This window comes from Magnolia sinica, chromosome 11, assembly GCF_029962835.1.
Source record: "Magnolia sinica isolate HGM2019 chromosome 11, MsV1, whole genome shotgun sequence".
NCBI classification, from domain to species: domain Eukaryota; kingdom Viridiplantae; phylum Streptophyta; class Magnoliopsida; order Magnoliales; family Magnoliaceae; genus Magnolia; species Magnolia sinica.
The window spans coordinates 2,656,461-2,676,041 of record NC_080583.1 but is presented as its reverse complement, the minus strand read 5'-3'; the positions used below and the strand labels follow the sequence as shown (position 1 = coordinate 2,676,041).

The window sequence follows — 19,581 nt, the reverse complement described above, 5'->3', positions numbered from 1 at the left end:
AGACACTTGCACACAGCATTTGGTGGCCTAGGGGGTGATAGGGCCACTCCAAAGCCAAAAGAGGGTCCTAGAGGGCCATTGAGAGAATTTGTTGAACATAAAGCCAATGGGCCCAAGTCTAGGAAATAAAGCCCTAAGGCTTTTTCTCTCATAACTCCCACCATTACTCCATCAACCAAAGAGAATAGAGAGAGAACAAAGAGAGTAAAGAGAGAAGAAGGAGAGTGATGTAAGAGTGAAGGTGAACCATAACTCTAGTGGGGCCCAAAAGGGGTTTGATTTTTGCAACTCCTCATCTCTTCCTCAACGAATTCCTCACCCACAACCGGAAGAACCCTTCTCCTCCGATTGGGTAGGTAATCCCTCATCTTTTCTTGAAACTCTTTGTGTTGAGAAGAAATTTGCATGAAGTTCAAACATGCAAATGCTTTGCCTTAGAGATTCCGGCTAATCGACCCCAAATCCAAGCACTCTTAGGTCATTTCTCAAGAACTCAAGGATCTATAGGTGCGGACTATTATTTTTAGGTGGCTTAGCACTAATTTTAATATAAATCTAATGATTTTGTTTGTTGGATGATGTATTTGAGTAATCTAGAGAAACCTAGACAAGACTTTATACTTTAGTTCCTCCCCAAATCAATATGAAATGATTATGAATGTTTGATTTTTCTCAACATGATTGGGTATGTATTTTTTGATTGCTTGTATATCCCTTTCTCGATGCTTGTATGTATTTCCTCATAACATGTTTGATGCCCTAACCCTTGTGTATTTTATACTATGAGACACATGAAATGCTTTGCTTCCTCACTAACCCACACAGTACACATGAACCTTTATTTCATAATATTATTAGCGTTTGTGTTGTAAAAACATCTAAAATTTATATTTGAAAATATGAATGCCTAACGTCATTTGTGTTAGTAGATCAACCCTGATTATTGAAGCGTTATTGAATACCCTCAAATCCCTAAGATGGTCAGGAAACTGAGGTGAGGGAAGGTGGCTCCATTGGTAGGATTGCCTTAAGGCTAAGCCGACGGATTTGGGCGAGTACGAATGGGCGACAGTAGTTGGACTACATGGGTCATTTGTACTCGATGTCATCCGTCTTGTACACGCTTGGACTCGCAAGGTCTAGTCCATGTACTGACCATTCATGTTTGTTTACCATGTTTGCCCACACCTGTATGGAACTTGGAACACCCTTCAACTATTGGAACTTATTGACAACTATTTGAAACCAATCCACTGACTCGAGAGCTGGGCATAGTGGAATGTGACACTATGTCCGAGCTGTCGGCCTATGCTGGGGTGAGGCGCCTCCCCATAGTGACCGCGAGCGATCCCACATCTCAGCACTCCTCATATGCTTGAAGTCGGGGATGGAGAATCCGACAGGATCAAGGATCGTGTAGTTTTGGCCTCACACATTGGGGGGCTTTGGCCTTGCAACTAGTTGAGGGTATTGATATGTGAGGTGTACCAGTTTCCCAAATCTGCTGAATAAATGGAACTAACTAAATACACGGTTAACATTGTTCATGCATTGCATTACTTAGAATTTGGTAACTCGGCAGTTGAGGTCACAATGAGGGAGTGCTGGTCATACGCGATCGTTAGATGGAGTCGCTTGAGGGAGTGTTGTTGCGAGGGCATGCATCATATCATAATACATGCACATGCATTAACAAGATTAGTTAGGATTTTATGAATATATTGCCTTTTATTAAATTCATAATATAATTGATGTTTGTGTAATTTAAGACTAATAGCACCCACTGAGTTGATCACTCACTCCCACTCTGGGATGGTGTTTTAAAATCCAATCAAACCCTCTCATAGTTACAGGTGACGCAGAGTATGAGGAGCTTGGCGGCGTGAGTCTTGATGAGGAGGACGAGCTATCCTACTTTCAGCTGATGGGCGGTTCTTCATCGGCCTAATAGACGGATTGGATCGCTGAGTAGAGGACTCAGTACATTATTCTTTTTGGATATGCTATTTTTTGTAATCTTGTTGGGCAATGCCTTATGCGACCCATAGTTATATTTTTGGACTTGTATATCTTTAGTCATTCTCACTTCATTAGACTAGTTGTGAATGGTGATTCATGTTTCAAGTAATTCCCTATTGCGTATTGCACTGATTAAACATAAATTAGTAAAATTGGATATAAGTGATACCTGAGAACTTGGGAGTCGAGCATACACACGACCCTCAATTTTCAGGGCGTTACAACTCTGTATGTGAACAGAAGCAATGGTTTTACAGGTATTTTATCAAACACCTTTTAAGCAACATAAAAATTAAGAAAAACCAATAAAAAAAGGTATTTGTTTCATGTACATACCTTCCTTGCCACTAGCCACACTTTGTTGAGTCATTTTATCAAACACTTGGTGAGCAACATCAATGACAAAGTAATCGAGTCATCGAACTGGTTCAATCCAAGTTCGATTCGAGCTGGATTCGATCCAAGTCGAGTCGAGCTGGGGCTTGCTCGAACTCACTTTCGAGATCAAAAAATCAGCTTGACTCGGCTCAAACTTAGCTTCAAACTGAGTCAAATCGAGCCTTTTCGAGTCGAGTTGGGCGAGCTAACCGAGCTAGCTTGGTTCGTGTACACCCCTACTTGTCTTTCGTCTCTCCCGTTCTTCTCTTGAGTAACTTATGAGAAGTAGAAAAGCTAAAAATATTAACATGATTACGGATTTTAAGTAAGAAAGTTACTTATAACTAATTATAAACCAAACTTATTTATAAGAAATAAATTACTTTTATGTACTATTGTAAGTAGAAAAAGTAACTTATTTATCCGAATGGGTTGGATCTTAAGTTGCTCAAGATAAGTTACTTATGCTACAAGTAACTTATTTTAGTTTCTACTTGTTAAAAAGACAAGTACATTTGGTAAACAAATTACTTACTAGCTTCTCTTATGAAAAATAGAAAAAGCTAAAAATATTAACTAAAGTGATTAAATACTTAAAAAAAAATTACTTATAACTAATCATAAACTAAACTTATACGAAATAAGAGAGGATTGAATACAGCCCATTGAAACCTTCATGGCCAAGGTGAGCATTGAAAATTAGTGTGTCCCACTTTTAGATCTACCTAATTTTGGGCTACTCCTATCTTTAGCTAGAGAAACTGACACGTAACTGAATACAGTACGTAACTTCCTGTTGGGAATTTATTCCAGAAAAGAGGCTTGCTAACCCCACACTCCAGGAAAGTCCTGCTATACACTGTAGGACACGTGCCAAATACGACAGATACGTGTAGGATCTCAGCTTCCCACAATGTGGCCCACACCATCTTGATCATCTGACCCGTTCATTCGGTCTACAACCGTGTGCAAGACTGAAAAATGACGGCAAGGAAAAATCATTTAGTCCTTCCGTTTTTTCTGTACGCTGGGTGCCTGAATTTTGGGCCATGACTTAACCCATACAAGCACGGGTCTTGAATGTTATTGAATTGTATTAGATAGGATTTGCACAATGATTGTATGTATGGAAATACCATGGTATTGTAGCCATCCAATCCCATCTTCCGTATAAAATTTTTATTACTCAGAAAACATCGGATTAAGTAAAATCATATTTAGTGGATCATGAAATTGTAATCAACGGACCAAATTTACAACGGATGCCGTTCACTTGTATACATATATAACCAGAATGTCACCTGTAAATGGTGTATATATGGATCCTTACTCTTGCTCGGGTGGTAGACTCTCAGGAGTTTCAACACCCGGTCAAGGGTTCAACATCCATAGGTGGTGAAATCCTACTACGGTGTGAGTGTGTGTGTGTATAAAACAAACAAACAAACAAACAAACGGTGAATATGGATGGATGGCGTGGATAGACGCATGCATCAACGTGGGTCCACATGTGTAGTTGATTTCAAAATCCATAGAAACCGTGGATTAAATGCAATTCCATACCACCTAATCACAACCTGTCTCATCCTCTCCAAATGCTGAATGGAATTGCACGGTGCCAAATGCAATTCTATCCCACCTAATCCCATCTAATACCCTGTGCCAAACGCCCCTTCCATTGGGTCGATTTCAAATGTAAATGATCCATAAAAGTTCTTAATTTTTCCTTCTAATTTTTTAAAACCCTGGTCCAACACAAGGACCATCATATCAACGGTTTGGATCAATGAAGTTTGATACCAGATCCAACGGCTAAGCTCCTGAAGTATCCTACGGCAATGCGCCCGGAAATATTCTGCAGCAAACCCTAGAGAAAGTATTCATATTTCATGGACGATACCATCCATCTACACCGGTCAAATCTGCCAGCATGGCATATTAGTTTAATAACCAAGCCGTCCGTCATGAGGGTTCAACTGTCCGATTTTTGATCGAAACTCAAGTTGTGACACTCATTAGGTGGACCATGATGTTAGAAATAGGTGGGTGGCATGTGAAACTTTTAGACCAAGTTTGATCAACTTTCTGCTGATATGGATGGAAGTCTAGAGGTGTACATAAGTTGAATTGAGTCGAGCTTGGCATAGTTGGACTCGGCTTGGTCACTAGCTAACCCCAGCTTGAACTTTGCTGGGCTTGGTCCTCGAGCCTAGCTGGCCGGCTCGGCTCGGCACGGTTCGGTCAGTCATGTTCAAGCCAAGATCGAGGCTGTGCGACATTTTCACAAATGCATGGAATGCACTTTCAATTTCTTATGGTATGTAAAACAGCAGCATCTGTTTACATGTATTTCATCAAACACCTTGTATACAACATCTAAATCAAGAAAAAAGAGTATTTCTTTCGTATACATACTTTTCTTGCCACCAACCTACATTTCCTCAAGTCTTTTTATCAAACACTTGTGAACAACATCAATATCAAAGTAAACAAGTCACCGAACTAGTTCAATTTGAGTTCCATTTGAGTCAAGTCGGGCTCATTTTTTCAAGCTAAAATAATCAACTCGACCCGACTTTAACTCAGTTTCGAACCAAGTTGAATCGAGCTTTTTCAAGTTGAGTTGCGCGAGCTAACTGAGCTCACTCAGTTCGTGTACAGCCCTAGATGGAACAATTTCGTGTGGATGAGATCCGAACCATTCATCGGGTAGCCACACTGTGTTAAAAAAAGGGCCCACAAATCAAGCTAATTCAACACTCAAGTGAGCTGCAACATGGGAAATAGTTGATTGGGAAAGTCCCATTAAAGCCAAATTATGTGGAATTCGCCATCGTGCTCATAAGCCATCCAATCCACTTATCTGACCCAAACAATCAGGATCAATAGATTCAACAAAGATATGGACATTTTAAGGCTCATTTGAGCCACACCACTTGAAATTAAGTAAAAGAGATTATGACATTTCAAAAATTTATAGATCCATCCTGTACATGAGGTGAGACACTCTGGGTCCAACCGGCGTACCAAAATTCAGGAGGCCGTTTGGCCGGTGACGCTGAGATTAGCCAGGTGGCTAGTGGTCGGTGCTCTTTGGGCCCATCATGATATATGCATTTTATCCATGCCACCCATCCACTTTGCCGGATAATTTTAGGGCTTCATCGATATAAATATCTCAGGTGGACCACACCACAGGAAAACAATAGTAACTGAATGTCTACCATTAAAAACCTCCTACGGCCCCGCGTGCTGTTTATTTGACATCTAACCTGTTGATTAGGTTAAAGACCTAGATGAAGGGAAAAAACAAATGATATATAGATTCATCTAAAGCTTTTGTAGCCCCAAGAAAATTTTAATGGTGAGCTTTCAATCAACACTATTTCCAGTGACATTATCCACTTAAGATTTAAATCTACCTTATTTTTGAACTCACTTTATAAAATGATCTAGAAAAATGGATAGACGGTGTGGATGAAATACATACATCATGGTGGGGCACACAAAGCACTTACCACTAGCCATTGTCCAGTGGAAGGGTCACTCTCCAAAATGCGTCCACTTGTTTTTTTTTTACACAAACACGCATACATCCAGACACTCACAACGTAGTGGGATTTCATCACCTATGGATACTCGATCCCTTGATTGGGTGTTGAAACTCCTAAAACTCTACCACCGGCATAGGGGTAATGATCCCAACTGCGTCCACTCACGTAGGCTACACATCATGGAAGTCCCACCCCGTTAAAATCGCTCAAATTGTGTAGGATCCACTCTCGTGTGAATATGCAATACAAGCTACTCATCCACGCTTAAGATGTGATCTCTCTTTTTTATTTATTTATTTTTATTTTTAGGTGGCGATCCATTTTTAAGGTAAGAACCCATCCTTTTTACTATCACCTGATCATCTTATAATTATATTAGTTATATTTAAATCCAGCCATTTAATCAATTTTGGCATGCTCAAACACACCGCACTACATACCCCACGTTACAAAAAATAAATCGAAAACAAATACAAATTAAATTATGATAACCATAGGAAACGTAGATCTTTTGCTTTGAAAAAGAATGGTTATCATAACCATTGTATATTCAAAGATTTTAAAATATTAAATCCAATATATTTTTTGGGCATTCCCCAATCGAAAGAGTATACCAACTCTAGAATCTGTTTATGTCAGCGAAAGGAACCATTTGGACGGTCGGTTTTGGCCGGTGATTTTCAGCTGTGATTAAGCCTGTCTCCACGATTTCGTTTTTCCTATGTCGCGACTGAGAATCCAGCGTTTATCCCCACCCACTGGGGCCCACATTCTGATATGGTTCTGATGATTTGAACCGTCAATACTCTAATAACAACAACGAAATAAGCTGCTGTCACATAACACTCTTCATTTGATGATTCTAATCTTAGATTTTTTAAGTTGAATGTGAGCCACTGAAGATTTTCTTTTCTTTGTTATAAGTTCATCTACAAATAATGATATTCAAAATCATTCATTCAGATTAAATTTCTTGCTTTGGACGTTATAGAAACTAGTTTCACAACAGGGATGGTTCTGATAATAGGAACACACATATGTGGGCCCCAGTGGGTGGCTACGAACGCTGACTCCTATATCGTGACGGAGGCAAAAGAAACTCTACCTTCTCTCCGTAAGTCAGTCCACCCACCTAACGGAAGAAAATCGTTATCAATTCAACTACAAAAAGGGTAAGGTTTTAGGCAGAGATCATGTATTGCGAGCTTACCATCGTACGCGTTTGTTACTGTTTATTAAATGGTGAGATTCATCCATGTTCTTGTGGCATATGCGTACGTTAATCTGGACCGTCCAAATCGCAGGTTCCATCCACATTGGTGTGTAGTGCAAAAAATCCATTCGATTGGATTATCCTAACCGTTCAATTGGCTGCCAATTGGACAAATAAGGTGAAGATGGTCGTAGGTGGACACAAAGAAATGCAAAGATTGTCTGATCATTGTGGAATGATCTGATGCGTTCAAACGTGAGTTACCTTGCATTTGAGCTTTGTGGCCCACGTTGATGTGTCTGTACCATCCGAACCATCCATCAAAAGTATCTCCCTAGGCTAAAATCAGTGTCATACGTGCGCGAGCAATGGAGATGGGACGTACAACATGGAGAATTCATGAGTGTATGTAGGGCCCAATGTGCTGTGTATACACCATCCAATCCATTCATCATACACCTTCCATTGGGATGAAAGGACATTCCAAAAATTACGCCATTCCATAACTCAGGCACCGGGCCATACCATGCGAATTTGGAGATTCAAGCATGATTCTTCCTTGTTCCCTTCAGTGTGGCCAACTCAAGTCATAGATCTACCTCAGTTTTTGTCTATACAGTAAACACGTGGCGATGCACATGATGCACGGTTCAGATTTCACATTCACATCACTATGGGCTCCACTGAAGCTCTCAACATGGGTGGGGATTGCCCATAGGGGATCTCAATAGCCCTAACCTCTATGGGCCCACAGTCACACGTGTTACATCCACTCCATCCATTAGCTTAATCATCTTATTTTAGTATAGGAATCCAATCAAAAGGTAGATCCAAAGCTCAATAAAAACACCCATCACTAAAATCTTCTTAGCACCCACCAGATGTTATATTCCATCCAAAACTTCTTGGAGCCCCAAGAAGTTTTCAGTGGTGGCCCATGTCCTAAAATGAACTGGTGAAACGGATGGTCAGAGTGGATATACACAAACATCATGGTGGGCCCCACAGAGGGGCTGCAGGCACTCCGCGTGTAGTGTCGATAACAAGTTGCCACCATTTAAATAACAAACAATGAGAGAGAGAGAGAGAGAGAGAGAGAGAGAGAGAGAGAAGGAGAAGGAGAGAGGGAGACAGAGGGTCACGTACTTGAAATTTCAAACCCGCATGTATTTCAACCCTTCATTGCTTGACTTTCAGATCAGCAGCTCCACCGCCAAATGGCAGATATTTCGTCGTCATGCAATAAAAAGGCACCAGTCAGCAATATCTGGTTTTGATTTTCCTTTTAAAAGACACGGATTGCCAGCGACCCTGACTTCAGGGAGTTCTCTTCTTTCTGGACATTGGTGGATTTTTATTTCTCAAAATACATGGTTTGAATTCTACATGTTTGGGGTTGATTCTTTCTCATTTGCAAGGCATGGGAAACAGCTGCACTGTTCATGCTGTAAGGTATTCTTCACCCCCCCTCTCTCTCTCTCTCTCTCTCTCTCATTTTATTTTATTCAGCCAAAATCTTCTTTTTTATTTATTTCATTTGCTTGGTTCTCTCTCTCTCTCTCTCTCTCTCTCTCTCTCTCTCTCTCTCTCTCCCCCCTTGGGTTTCATGTTTTCATTTTATTTTATTCAACCCACATCTTATTTTTGTTTTTATTTCACTTGATTGGTATATTTCTAATTCTTTCTCTCTCATCATCATAATCATATTATATTAACCAACCAAATGATATTTACCCCCTCTCTTTTGATAACTATACCCCCATTCAGACTGGCATGCACTTTGTTGAAAGAGAAAATGGGTGTATTATATCTATGCAAATAGTGGTTTAATTAGAATCTCTCTAGTATTATGGTGCAATTAGTTGCACCAAATATCATGATATTTGGTGCAACCAAACCCTTAATTAGTAAATATCAATACCATTTTCTTTCCTTATTATTTCTTGATGATGGTGATGGTTTTTTTTTTTTTTTTAAATTTTGATTAATGGGAAGGTGGGGTTTTTGTAGGAGGAGATCAAGGGATAGGCATAAAAGGCTCACAGCGACGAACACCCACCATTCAATTCATGAAGGAATAAAAACAGTTGTGGCTGAAAATTTCTGTGAATCATCATCAAACGTTCCAGTCCTTTGCATGTGCATAGTGACATGGAACATGAATGGAAAGGTAAGGTGAATCAAACAGTACACATTCTTTCTATGTTGTTTTCACTTAAGTTGGAAGGAGTAGTACTTCAAACATCCATCTTGCTGATCTGCTCTTTTGATTTCTTCTGTGATGATGAAGGTGTCGTCGGAGGACTTCGTTGAGCTCATTGGTGGTAATCGAAACTTCGATCTATTTGTGGTGGGCCTGCAAGAAGTGCCAAGGCACAACGTCGCTCGATTGTTGAAGGCAATTCTAGTTGATACTCACAGGTTAGTGAAAATAAACCCTTGAAGAATGATCACCTACAACCCACTGCAGGTGCTGGCATGTAAATGGAGTGTGACATATGATCCAATAGAAATGTGGGCCCCACCATGAATATCACCAGGGCAAAAATCAGGCTGGCGAAATGATCAGGCAGGCCGCACATGCGCGTTGGATCAAACCATCCATTGTTTTGTACACATCAGGCTGCTTGATGATTGGACTGGCATGCATGATTCTTGCACCTGATGATTTTCATGGGGGGTCCCACCGATTCATCGCTTCGATATCGTATACACTTAACAAAGTAGGACATGTGAGATGGGTTGTCTCTTAAATTACCAACAACAGGTTGCATGGTGTTATCAATTTGGATATTTGATAGTAGAATTTCTATTTGCAAGTTACATAAAAACAATGATGTGTGGCTGGTTGTAGCTTGTAAGCATTGCCTTAGTGTATTTTATTCTGCAAACATCTCTCTCTCTCTCTCTCTCTCTCTCTCTCTCTCTCTATATATATATTATTTTTTATTTTTTTTATTTTCTGTGAGTCTGAAATGCTTTTATTTGAAACCCTAGACTTGTAGGTGAAGCCATCATGCAGTCTCTACAGCTGTTTGTGTTTGGGCAAAAGAACTCAGATCTCTCAACAAAAGGTGGGCCCCACTTCCAACTTCTCTTCTGAGATGATATTTCCACCCCTAAAATACCAAACAAGTGTGTGAGATCTAAGCTCTCCATAAGGTTAGAAATAGTTTTTAGATCTTCTGCCTACCTGAAAGATCAGAAAAATTCACTCTACAGGTGGGCCATAACGTGCAAAGTAAATAGATTATTCAGTCAAAATTTCTTCTTATTTTGATATGCTATGGCCAACCTGAGGTGTGAAACGGTCCTGTTTGTTTTTTTAATGCCAGAAGATCTAACCAATGTAGGTCACCTAATGTAACACGTGTCATACTATATACATGCACATGGGTGTGAATGTGTACGGTTTCCACATGTGTGGAATTAGAAAAATCTCCTAGAAAACTTCTCGAAACCACATTATCCTTGCAGGGGGTGGAATATCATTTCAATGGCTATAAGTTAATATCTGAAGCACTCAATATCCGTACACGTGGCACACACGTGCGAAATTGAGCCTTTCATCTATTGTGGCCCACCGTGGATTGTCCGTACGTCAAACGTCATATCAGTCTGATTATCCTATCCATCGATCGGAACATTTATGTTTTTTGGACATCAACGGCTGGTTGGACTTCCACCTCCTCGCCCATTTGTAATCATCAGTGGTCCTATGATCAGCGTCTAGGATCACTAGATACCGGTGACGTTTGTGATGCTCCAACGACATGATGGAGTAGATGAACGGTTCGGATCATGTGTGCCACGTGTAGATATATCGAATGCTTGATAACTTAGATAATATCGTTAGCACTGGATAATTTTTGGATAAGACTAGGTTGAGATGGACTGATGACTGTTAAGATGGTGGCGACTCATCCACCATACGTACATCAATCCATGCCGTCCAAGTAGCAAAGGTCCGTTCTTGACGTAGTATGGCTTGAAAATCATACGCATGGAGTGATCTCAACCATCCATTCCATGCTAGAAAATGGGCGGTTAGCAATAGAAAGTTCAGCAATCCAAATTCAACAGATTAAAATCGGATGATCAGGACCGTCCAATTAGTATAATTCTCAAATTATTTGGCTGATCCAAATTTCCGAGGACGGTGGATGTATCACCACGGTTGATTTCGTCAAATCCCATTTTAAATTGGTACATTTCTGTGTTAGAAGTGAAGGTAGAAAAGCATAGCATCGGGGGATTTGGAGGACTGATTGGGAGAAAGAAGGGAGCTGTTACCATAAGCCTCAGCTTCAAAGGAGTCCATATGCAGTTCACATCATGCCATCTTTCAGGTAATTTCCTTTGAGAAATGATCAGATGCAGCAGCTGTATTATAAGCTATGATACGGACCATTTTTTCCTTCCAAAGTGTCACATATGTATAATATCCTATTGGTACAAAAGGTGGGCCACAACACGATGATCATCTGATATGAAAATCAGGCCGATCCACAGATACAGCAGTACACAATGTCAGTACAAATGTACTGGTATAATCCACCCAATGGTGATTGAACGCCCACCATTAAAAACTTCCTAGGGCCCACCGTAATATTTATTTACCATCCAACCTGTTGATAAGGTCACTAAGACCTGGATGAAGAGAAAAAAAAAATATAAGCTTGATCCAAAACTTTTGTGGCCCACAAGAACCTTTTTAAAGGTGGGCATTCAATCACCACTGTTTCCCGTCGTGTGGTCCACCTGATATTTGGTTCGGCTTCACTTTTGGGCCCTTGCCGTGAAATGATCTGCCAAAACGGAAGGACGGCGTGGATATGCATCGCATATATCAAGGTGGGCCCCACTGTCACGGACTCACCGAATCAAGATTAGATGGTAGAGCCACAATGCGGTGGACCAATCTCTTAAATAGACAGTGACAATATGACTTAGCCATTTGGGACCGTCCATCATGCATGGGAAATGATTCAAAATACAAGTGGATCGGATGATCCTAGCCCTTCTGATTGGTAGCCTTGTAAAACAAACGCTGGAAAACAAAATGCTTAGTGATCCACATTATGTCCGGGAACTGAAAACAGTGATGGATACGGTTCCTCAATAGCTCTGAATTTTGAGGCATAAGCCATCCATGATAGGGCCCACCAGATGGGCGGATCCGATTGATATGTAATCCTGCCACGTGTACGGAGGAGGGATGGCATGTGTCAGACTTATAGGTGGCATGTCACGGTTTATAGGTGACCGACACGATACTTCCTAATTTTAATATTGTACCCGAAACGGAAAAAAAATAGCGACTCGTTTGGCATTTTTCAAGTTCTTTCCTACAGTTCATGCCACGTCCCCACACACTTGCACGTGCGCACACACGTGCATACCAGTACCATATGCTTTTCTTTCTTTTTATTATTATTATTTTTTGATTGGTATTTCAATAATACTAGAAAATTATCATTTTGCATACTACACTTTACAGGGGGAATTTTAGGTCCCTATACGCCAGTTTGTATATTTAAGGTCCTTGTCTAAGGATCCAGACTGTTGATCTGGAGGACCCACTGATGGATGAATTGGGCCTGAAAAACAGTACGGATAAGACATTATAGCCCTTGGATCAGTGGCCTATGACTAAACGGTTAGCATTTAGCCATCAAATACAACAACATTCCGAAATAACAGTCATGAATGAGGCATAGTCCATCCATCTTGAGGGACATCATATCAGTAGTCTGGATCAGCAAAGAATGGGCCCCACATGAAAAATAGACTCCTATGACACGATTCATGTATGATTCCACCATCTTATGCATTCTTGATAAAAAAAGAATGGGTCCACTCTAGATTGTGCATATCCCTAGAATTGGACCAATTTGAACAATCCTGACCTTTGATTAATGTGCTTTATGGGTTATAATCCATCTAGCGTGTTCCACTATTTGGACGGTTCGGATTTAAGGTAATTGTAGTTGTGGCCCGGGAAATTAAAAAAAAAGAAAAAAGGACACCTTTACTTTGTAGGCCTGATATTGAATGGGCCCAACTACAAGCAGCCAATGTGTTTTTCAGTGGGCCTGTAGTTATAGGCCCAATGAGAGGAGTCTATTGTATTATCATGGGCCTAAGTTTTATGGGTCAACTTGGAGGTATCTACCATAATATTTGTGGGCCATTTATTGTGTTAGCCCAATGCTTGTTTTTCTTCAATTCATCTTGTTGGGCTTTTGGTGTTCGTTCCACATATGCAGCCCACACGCGTAATGTTGAAGAAAGGAATTTGGAATGGAGGTACATATGCCATGCTCTACTATCAAACCGAAACCCATATGCAAGGCCCCCACATATCACTGTTTGGCTGGGTGATCTCAATTACAGAATTCAAGGCATCGAAACGTCACCGGCAAGGAGTCTGATACAGAAAAACCTTCACAAGGTATATGCCCAAATCTTCTTCTTCACCATATAGGCCCATCACATTTCAAACTCTGATTCCATAACAGCCGTTGAAAGTGTTGCAACTTGGATGGGTGGAGGCTTGTTTAGACATGGTTCACGACCAAAGGAGACAAGCCCAGTCATAACTGAACCGGATCTAGGCCCAGACCATGAGCTTTTCATCCAAATATTGCTGGGCCATTGTCCTTTTGGGCCTTTACGTATTAATCAACCATGCTGGCCCAATTAGTAATTGGGCATGAAAAATCAACACAAGGGCTTAGCCCATGCTTCTATTGGCTTAACCCAACTGGGACTGATAATAGACCAGATGACTCTTAGCCTAGATAGTGTCTCACCCACTCCTATAGAGGGTGGACCGGTAACAATAGTCGAAATCGAGCATCGGTTAGTATGTCATTTTGTGAAATTTCAACGCGATTTGATGTCACCCTTCAATTGGTTCCATTTTCTATTTTCATGCATTACTTGAGAACTTAAAATTTTGAAGCTGCCTTTGAAAGGTATTAAAGGCATGTTACTATGTAAACATGAATTTTATTTTGAAGTCTTGTTTGAATAACAAGTAGAAATCCGTAAATATTCAGTAAGAAAGGGTGACTAATCGAGGCATTAGAAGCGCTAACGTAGATCATATGAATTTGGAGCTTAGATTCTCATTCGATTATGCCGATGAAGATTAGATTAAAAAATTAAAAAAAAATCACTGCATTTGCTTTGTTTTGATTGTCACTGCAGACGCTGACTAGCAAAGATCAGCTCCTACGGGAGGCAGAAAGGGGGCAAATTTTCAACGGATACTGCGAGGGGACCTTGGCATTCAAGCCTACGTACAAATACAATGTTGGAAGTAGCGATTACGATACAAGTTACAAGGTACATTGTCCTTGCTATCGATTCCAAATGTTTATGCACGTACCTCTTGCTTGGGACATGCGAGCCGTTCATCGGGTGGGCCCTGCCACATACTCACCAGCCCAAAGACCACATCATTCAACTCATCATGTAATGCGTACAATGCATTGCCAATGTGGAACCTTTTTTTTTTTTTCTTTTCCACGGCTGGTTCTTTTCCTATTTGTGCAGCTTACTGGATGATTCGACGAACATGGCGACGTGATCTTATGGCCCAGGGAATGTAGATGATCCGTCCCACCTGATGTGCAGCTCTGATGTCCCACACCCAAAACCCATTGTTTCATTCATGCTAAAATTTCTTTCACCCTGTGTTTTACTGCTAGGGGAGAGTACCATCATGGACAGACAGGATCTTGTTCAAGATAGAGGAATCGGCCGACATCGATGTGGCGTTACGCTCTTATGAATCCGTTGATTCGATCGACAGTTCTGATCATAAACCTGTGAGGGCCCATCTTTGTTTAAAAATAAACAACCCGCAATCGAATTTCCCACTACGTAACCAAGTTCTCTAATTGGAGAACGGTTGTATTAATTACCATGCACATTAGTCCATTAAAATCATACTGCTTTTCTCTTGTAATTAACAATAGAACGATGAGAAATAACCAATGAAATGATTCTTTTATTTGTATCATAGACTAATCAAGAAGAGTATTTGTAATATCTACCCTGTTAAGGAGATCATTGTGTTCCCTTCAAGTCCAAGAACAATGTAATTGCGAGACTGGTGACCCGGCCTGGCCTTGCAGGGTTAGGGCTTGGGTCCTTGAAGTTGGCCTGAGGGCTGGGCTCATCTTGAAATCTAGCCTTGATGTTCCACCCAGCTTATACCTTCGGCTTGGTCCACCCATTAAGTGGATCACTATAAAGATATTTATTAGTGGGTCCCTATAAAGATATTTATGAGCGGTCCCATTCAATGTACATGTGGTTTAAAAGTAATAGTTTTGGGTCTAAGGTTAATGGGAGTCGTAGTGGATAGAGGTGAAACTCGGAAAACTTTTAAATTCAGACCTTTGATTATTTCATCCTTTATTAGGCTAGCCCATAGGATGAGGGCCAAGTCCTTTTTATCCTAATTGGTTTAAAGACCAAAGCCTTTTAGCCTGATTAAGGCCAGGGCCTTAATGACTAGGTCAGGCTAAGGCCAACCTTGGCTCGACCCTTGCTTGACACGTCGCCACCCATATATGAAATTGACTGAAATTGTAATTCCATTGGCAGCCCTATTTAAGACTACATGTGTGCATTGAATAGAAACTGCTCGTAAATGTCTCTAAACTATTTATTCTTTTTTTATATAATGGTGGCCAACTTGATAAGGAAGTAGCGATAAGTGGTGTGTTGACATCAACAAGTCATGTGGGCCCCACCGTAATATATATGTTAAATATCCACACTGTCCATTTCGAGATCATTTTAATGAATGAGCCTAATTAAAATGATGCAGATCCAAAGCTTAAGTAGACTATACTACTGAAAGCATCAGAGGATTAAACACCTACCATTGAAAACTTTGATATCTGTGTTTAATTTCCTTATGCATAAGTTGGATGGCAAATAAACATCATGGTGGGCCTAGGAAGGTTTCAACGTGGGCGTTATTGTCTCATTGCTTTATGTGGTGTGGTCTACTTGAAGTTTTTGTGCTCTTCTCACAAAAATGAATGGACAACATGGATATAACACATGCATTCATTGTGGGGTTCACATAACTTTGTGACGTTGATACAGGGAAGGACGTGAGGTCAAGCTAAGTCTTCCTCAAGGGGATAACTGTTCTAAATCCACGGAACTTCTCTGCACTCCTCACAGAGACTTCTTGAATCCACGAGGAAAGAAAGTAAAGAAAATAAAAATAAATTCTAATAAATTCGTAATTTGATTGATGAATGAAATAAATGAGTTCACAACCCTTTAAACAGTAATACTAAGCAATGAGAGAAATTTCAGAATCATACTATAGCTAAAACTCTTAGAATTTGCAACTTACTATAAATAGTAAACTTACTATTTATAAACAGTTGTGATATCTATTAGTGCGCAAGGTTTTCGGCCAAAAATAGTAAGTGTCCTATTTGGCTTCAACAAGCTGTTCTCTTAATTATTCTAAGCACTTCTTGCATTGGGCGCAACTCTTAAAGCCCAATGGATGAAGAGTTATAATCAAACTAAAACTTATTATTTATAGTAAAAATAGAATTAATATAGGGAAATGATAGTCGATCTGGTGGTATTTTGCAAATCTGGCTTGCACAATCTGACATAGCAGGTTGGGTGGCTAAAGTAGCTCATTCTACTCTAAAATCATATATTTTATGCCCAATAACTCATTTTAGATTGCGAGAGAGGCCCAATTTAAGGTCTGACGGTCTGGATCACTTTTGTCGTCAACCGGGCCTTTTCTAATCCATCTTGGCCATGAAACTGTCAACGACCCGCTCTACAACAGACGTCAATACACCACCAAGGTCGATGGTGGGTGGCACACTACTCAATCCACTTCCACTTGCAAATTGGACCCGACTGCCTTACCATGCCTAGATTTCAAGACTTACTGGGTCAATGCTGCCCATTGCCAAACCTAGCCCTAATCTCACTTTGCCTGGCTGGTATGATATTAGGCCCTTGCCATATCAAGAAGGGGCCCACTGTTTCAAAGGTCATGATTTCCTACGTGACTCCAGTGAGGTGCGTGTGGCATTATCTAATGTAAAATGCTAACTCTAATGAAAATAAAGAAAAACATGAGCAACTCACGTGCCGTTTATATAATCATCTATCTATCATTGTTCTGTCTCATCTCATTTCTCGAAAATATCACATTCTCTACCCACCATTAATTATGGGATCATGGTCACCACGTTATGTTTAATGTAAATTAATGATATAGTCTGAAAACCTTTCCATGCTCCAAGCTTGCGTTCTATCCTTTTGGCACCTGCATCATCTATCAGGACCGTCCATTAGGTTAGGTCCACTCTTCCTCTGGGACATTCCCAAAATCACGGCAATCAGACGGTCCTAGACATCTGTGACCGAACTTTCCTCTACACATGATCTGGTCCATCCAATTTTTTTCATGCCACTTACTGTTTGTTTTGGATCATCCGATCAGTATGAAGTTCTATCAAGGAAGCTATGGAAGAGTGGGCTGGACGTAATGGTCGGTCCAGATAGGTGATGTGATTGCCAATGTGTCCAACTGCAACTAAGTGAAAGGAAACGTTCCACGCACGACCCGCTACATTCAACATGACGCAAGACTGATGTGGCTTTCCAAATGGTGGTGACTCATCCATGGAACATTTGGTCTGCATGTCGAGAAATCCCAGTGATCAAGTTGATATTAACCATTTAAATGATAGTTATAAAGAGAAATCAGTTCATTAAGATAGTACAATTAATATGATGTTAGGTGCATTATGACCCATAACCTTAGACATTATCAGTGTTGTTGATGTCTCAAATCTGTAAACAATATGGTTTGTCGATGCCATTGATAGACTATTCAATGCCGTCGAAGGATGCTTGGTGCCATCAGAAAATTTTGGAAATTTTTTTTTATTGTTGAAATATTTTGGTGTTTTCTCGATGCCATTAAAGGTGTTCAATGTTATTGACAGACTGTCAATGCTCTCAAACTGGTATCGAGTGTGTGTACAAAATTACATAAGTGTGGGTTTTGTTTCATATTTTGATTGTTTGATTTTTATAGAAGCTTATAAATAGGGAGTAATCTAGATTTGAGAGTATTTGAGAGCTTTTTAATTCGTTCCTAGGATTTTAAGGGCATAACTTTGCTTGTGAGGGAGATTCAAGGTTTATTTATATCAGTAATCTCTATATCTTGTAATTTTCTGCTTTCGTAGTGCATTATTATTGCTTTGTACTGTGATTTTTTCCTATAAAAATTTTTCCACGTAAAATTCGGATAGTTTGTGTTTGGATTGATTGTGCAATTAAAGTACTTTGCTTGATTTATCTCTACGTACTTCCATAGTTCCCCAACAATTTGGATATATGTATCCTCGTTTCTACGTTGGATGAGTTATTACCCATTTTGAAAATGGTGGTAATTACTACCATAGTACTATTCCCTTTATCTAAGCCACTCGTCTCGAGCCCTGCACATCCACATGCAACCACACATTCCAACATTGCACACTGGTTAGATTGTGTGGCTAAAAAACGCAAATAATTTCCCACCTCAAGTAGGCCACAACCTACAAACAAAAGGATTGCTTGAATTGCAAAAGCCATTTTTTTTAAAAAAGCCACCCGTTCATGTTTTGTGTATCAGTTTATAAGACGGCCATTCCAATGTTTTGAATTATATAAGAAGTCATTAAGGGGGCGTTTGAATCCTAAGTTACTTAAAAATAAGCTACTTAAGCCTTAAGTAGCTTATCTTGATTTCTACTTATTAAATTAAGGTGATTAAGTAACTTTAAATAAAATAGCCACTTATAATTGATCATGAACCAAACTTATTTCAAATAAATTATTTATCTACCATTGCAAGTAGAAAAAGTAACTTATTTGGTGGTATCAAAATACAAGTCTTTTCTTACTACTTCAACCAATATCATTTTGCCTTTTCCTTTCTCTTTTAGACCTTTCAACATATATTAACTCACTATTCCTAATTGGTGCTGAAGAAGTCTAATATAAGAAATTAAACTTACTATATAAGTTAAGTTGGGTAGATTGGTTGTCCTTGACCCAATTGCAATTAAACAAGTTAGGTCGAGTCAAGTTCGGGCTCTAAAAGTTTTAAGCTGGTTGGGTTGAGTCGTTGACTAAGAGTAGTGAGTTAGGTTAGGGAGAGATTTCTTGAGCTGTTAATTAAATGGGTTGATTGGATTTTGACCCAACTTGGCCTATTGCCTAGCATAGTTTTAACAATGTGGCGAAACCAATACTATCTCGTGGGTTTGAGGTTCGTGGTGAAGATTGATAATGTAGTTATGAGTGACTTTTGGACGTAGCAAAATAAATATAAAACATTGTAAAAAA

The 19,581-nt window shown here is 39.9% G+C and overlaps 1 protein-coding gene across 2 annotated transcripts; it reads left to right on the top strand.

The window, feature by feature from the left end:
• The first annotated feature begins 8,274 nt into the window (after positions 1-8,274).
• Positions 8,275-15,232, top strand: LOC131218559 (type IV inositol polyphosphate 5-phosphatase 11). 2 transcript variants are annotated; one of them, XM_058213168.1, is made up of 8 exons: positions 8,275-8,616; positions 9,175-9,334; positions 9,455-9,585; positions 10,162-10,238; positions 11,391-11,513; positions 13,434-13,618; positions 14,380-14,517; positions 14,883-15,232. In XM_058213168.1, the coding sequence occupies exons 1-8, from the start codon at positions 8,585-8,587 to the stop codon at positions 15,072-15,074; spliced, it is 1,038 nt and encodes a 345-aa protein (XP_058069151.1). In that variant the 5' UTR covers positions 8,275-8,584; the 3' UTR covers positions 15,075-15,232. The 2 variants fall into 2 exon arrangements, with proteins under 2 accessions (XP_058069151.1, XP_058069150.1); XM_058213167.1 differs by having other exon boundaries at positions 11,388-11,513.
• The last annotated feature ends 4,349 nt before the right edge of the window (positions 15,233-19,581 follow it).

Excerpts from the sequence above, each read along its gene's own strand:
- LOC131218559 (XM_058213167.1), top strand. The coding sequence starts at position 8,585 with ATGGGAAACAGCTGCACTGTTCATGCTGTAAG. Across the intron at positions 9,586-10,161 it reads ATTCTAGTTGATACTCACAG|ACTTGTAGGTGAAGCCATCA; the intron begins GTTAGTGAAAAT and ends TTGAAACCCTAG. Across the intron at positions 11,514-13,433 it reads CACATCATGCCATCTTTCAG|CCCACACGCGTAATGTTGAA; the intron begins GTAATTTCCTTT and ends CCACATATGCAG.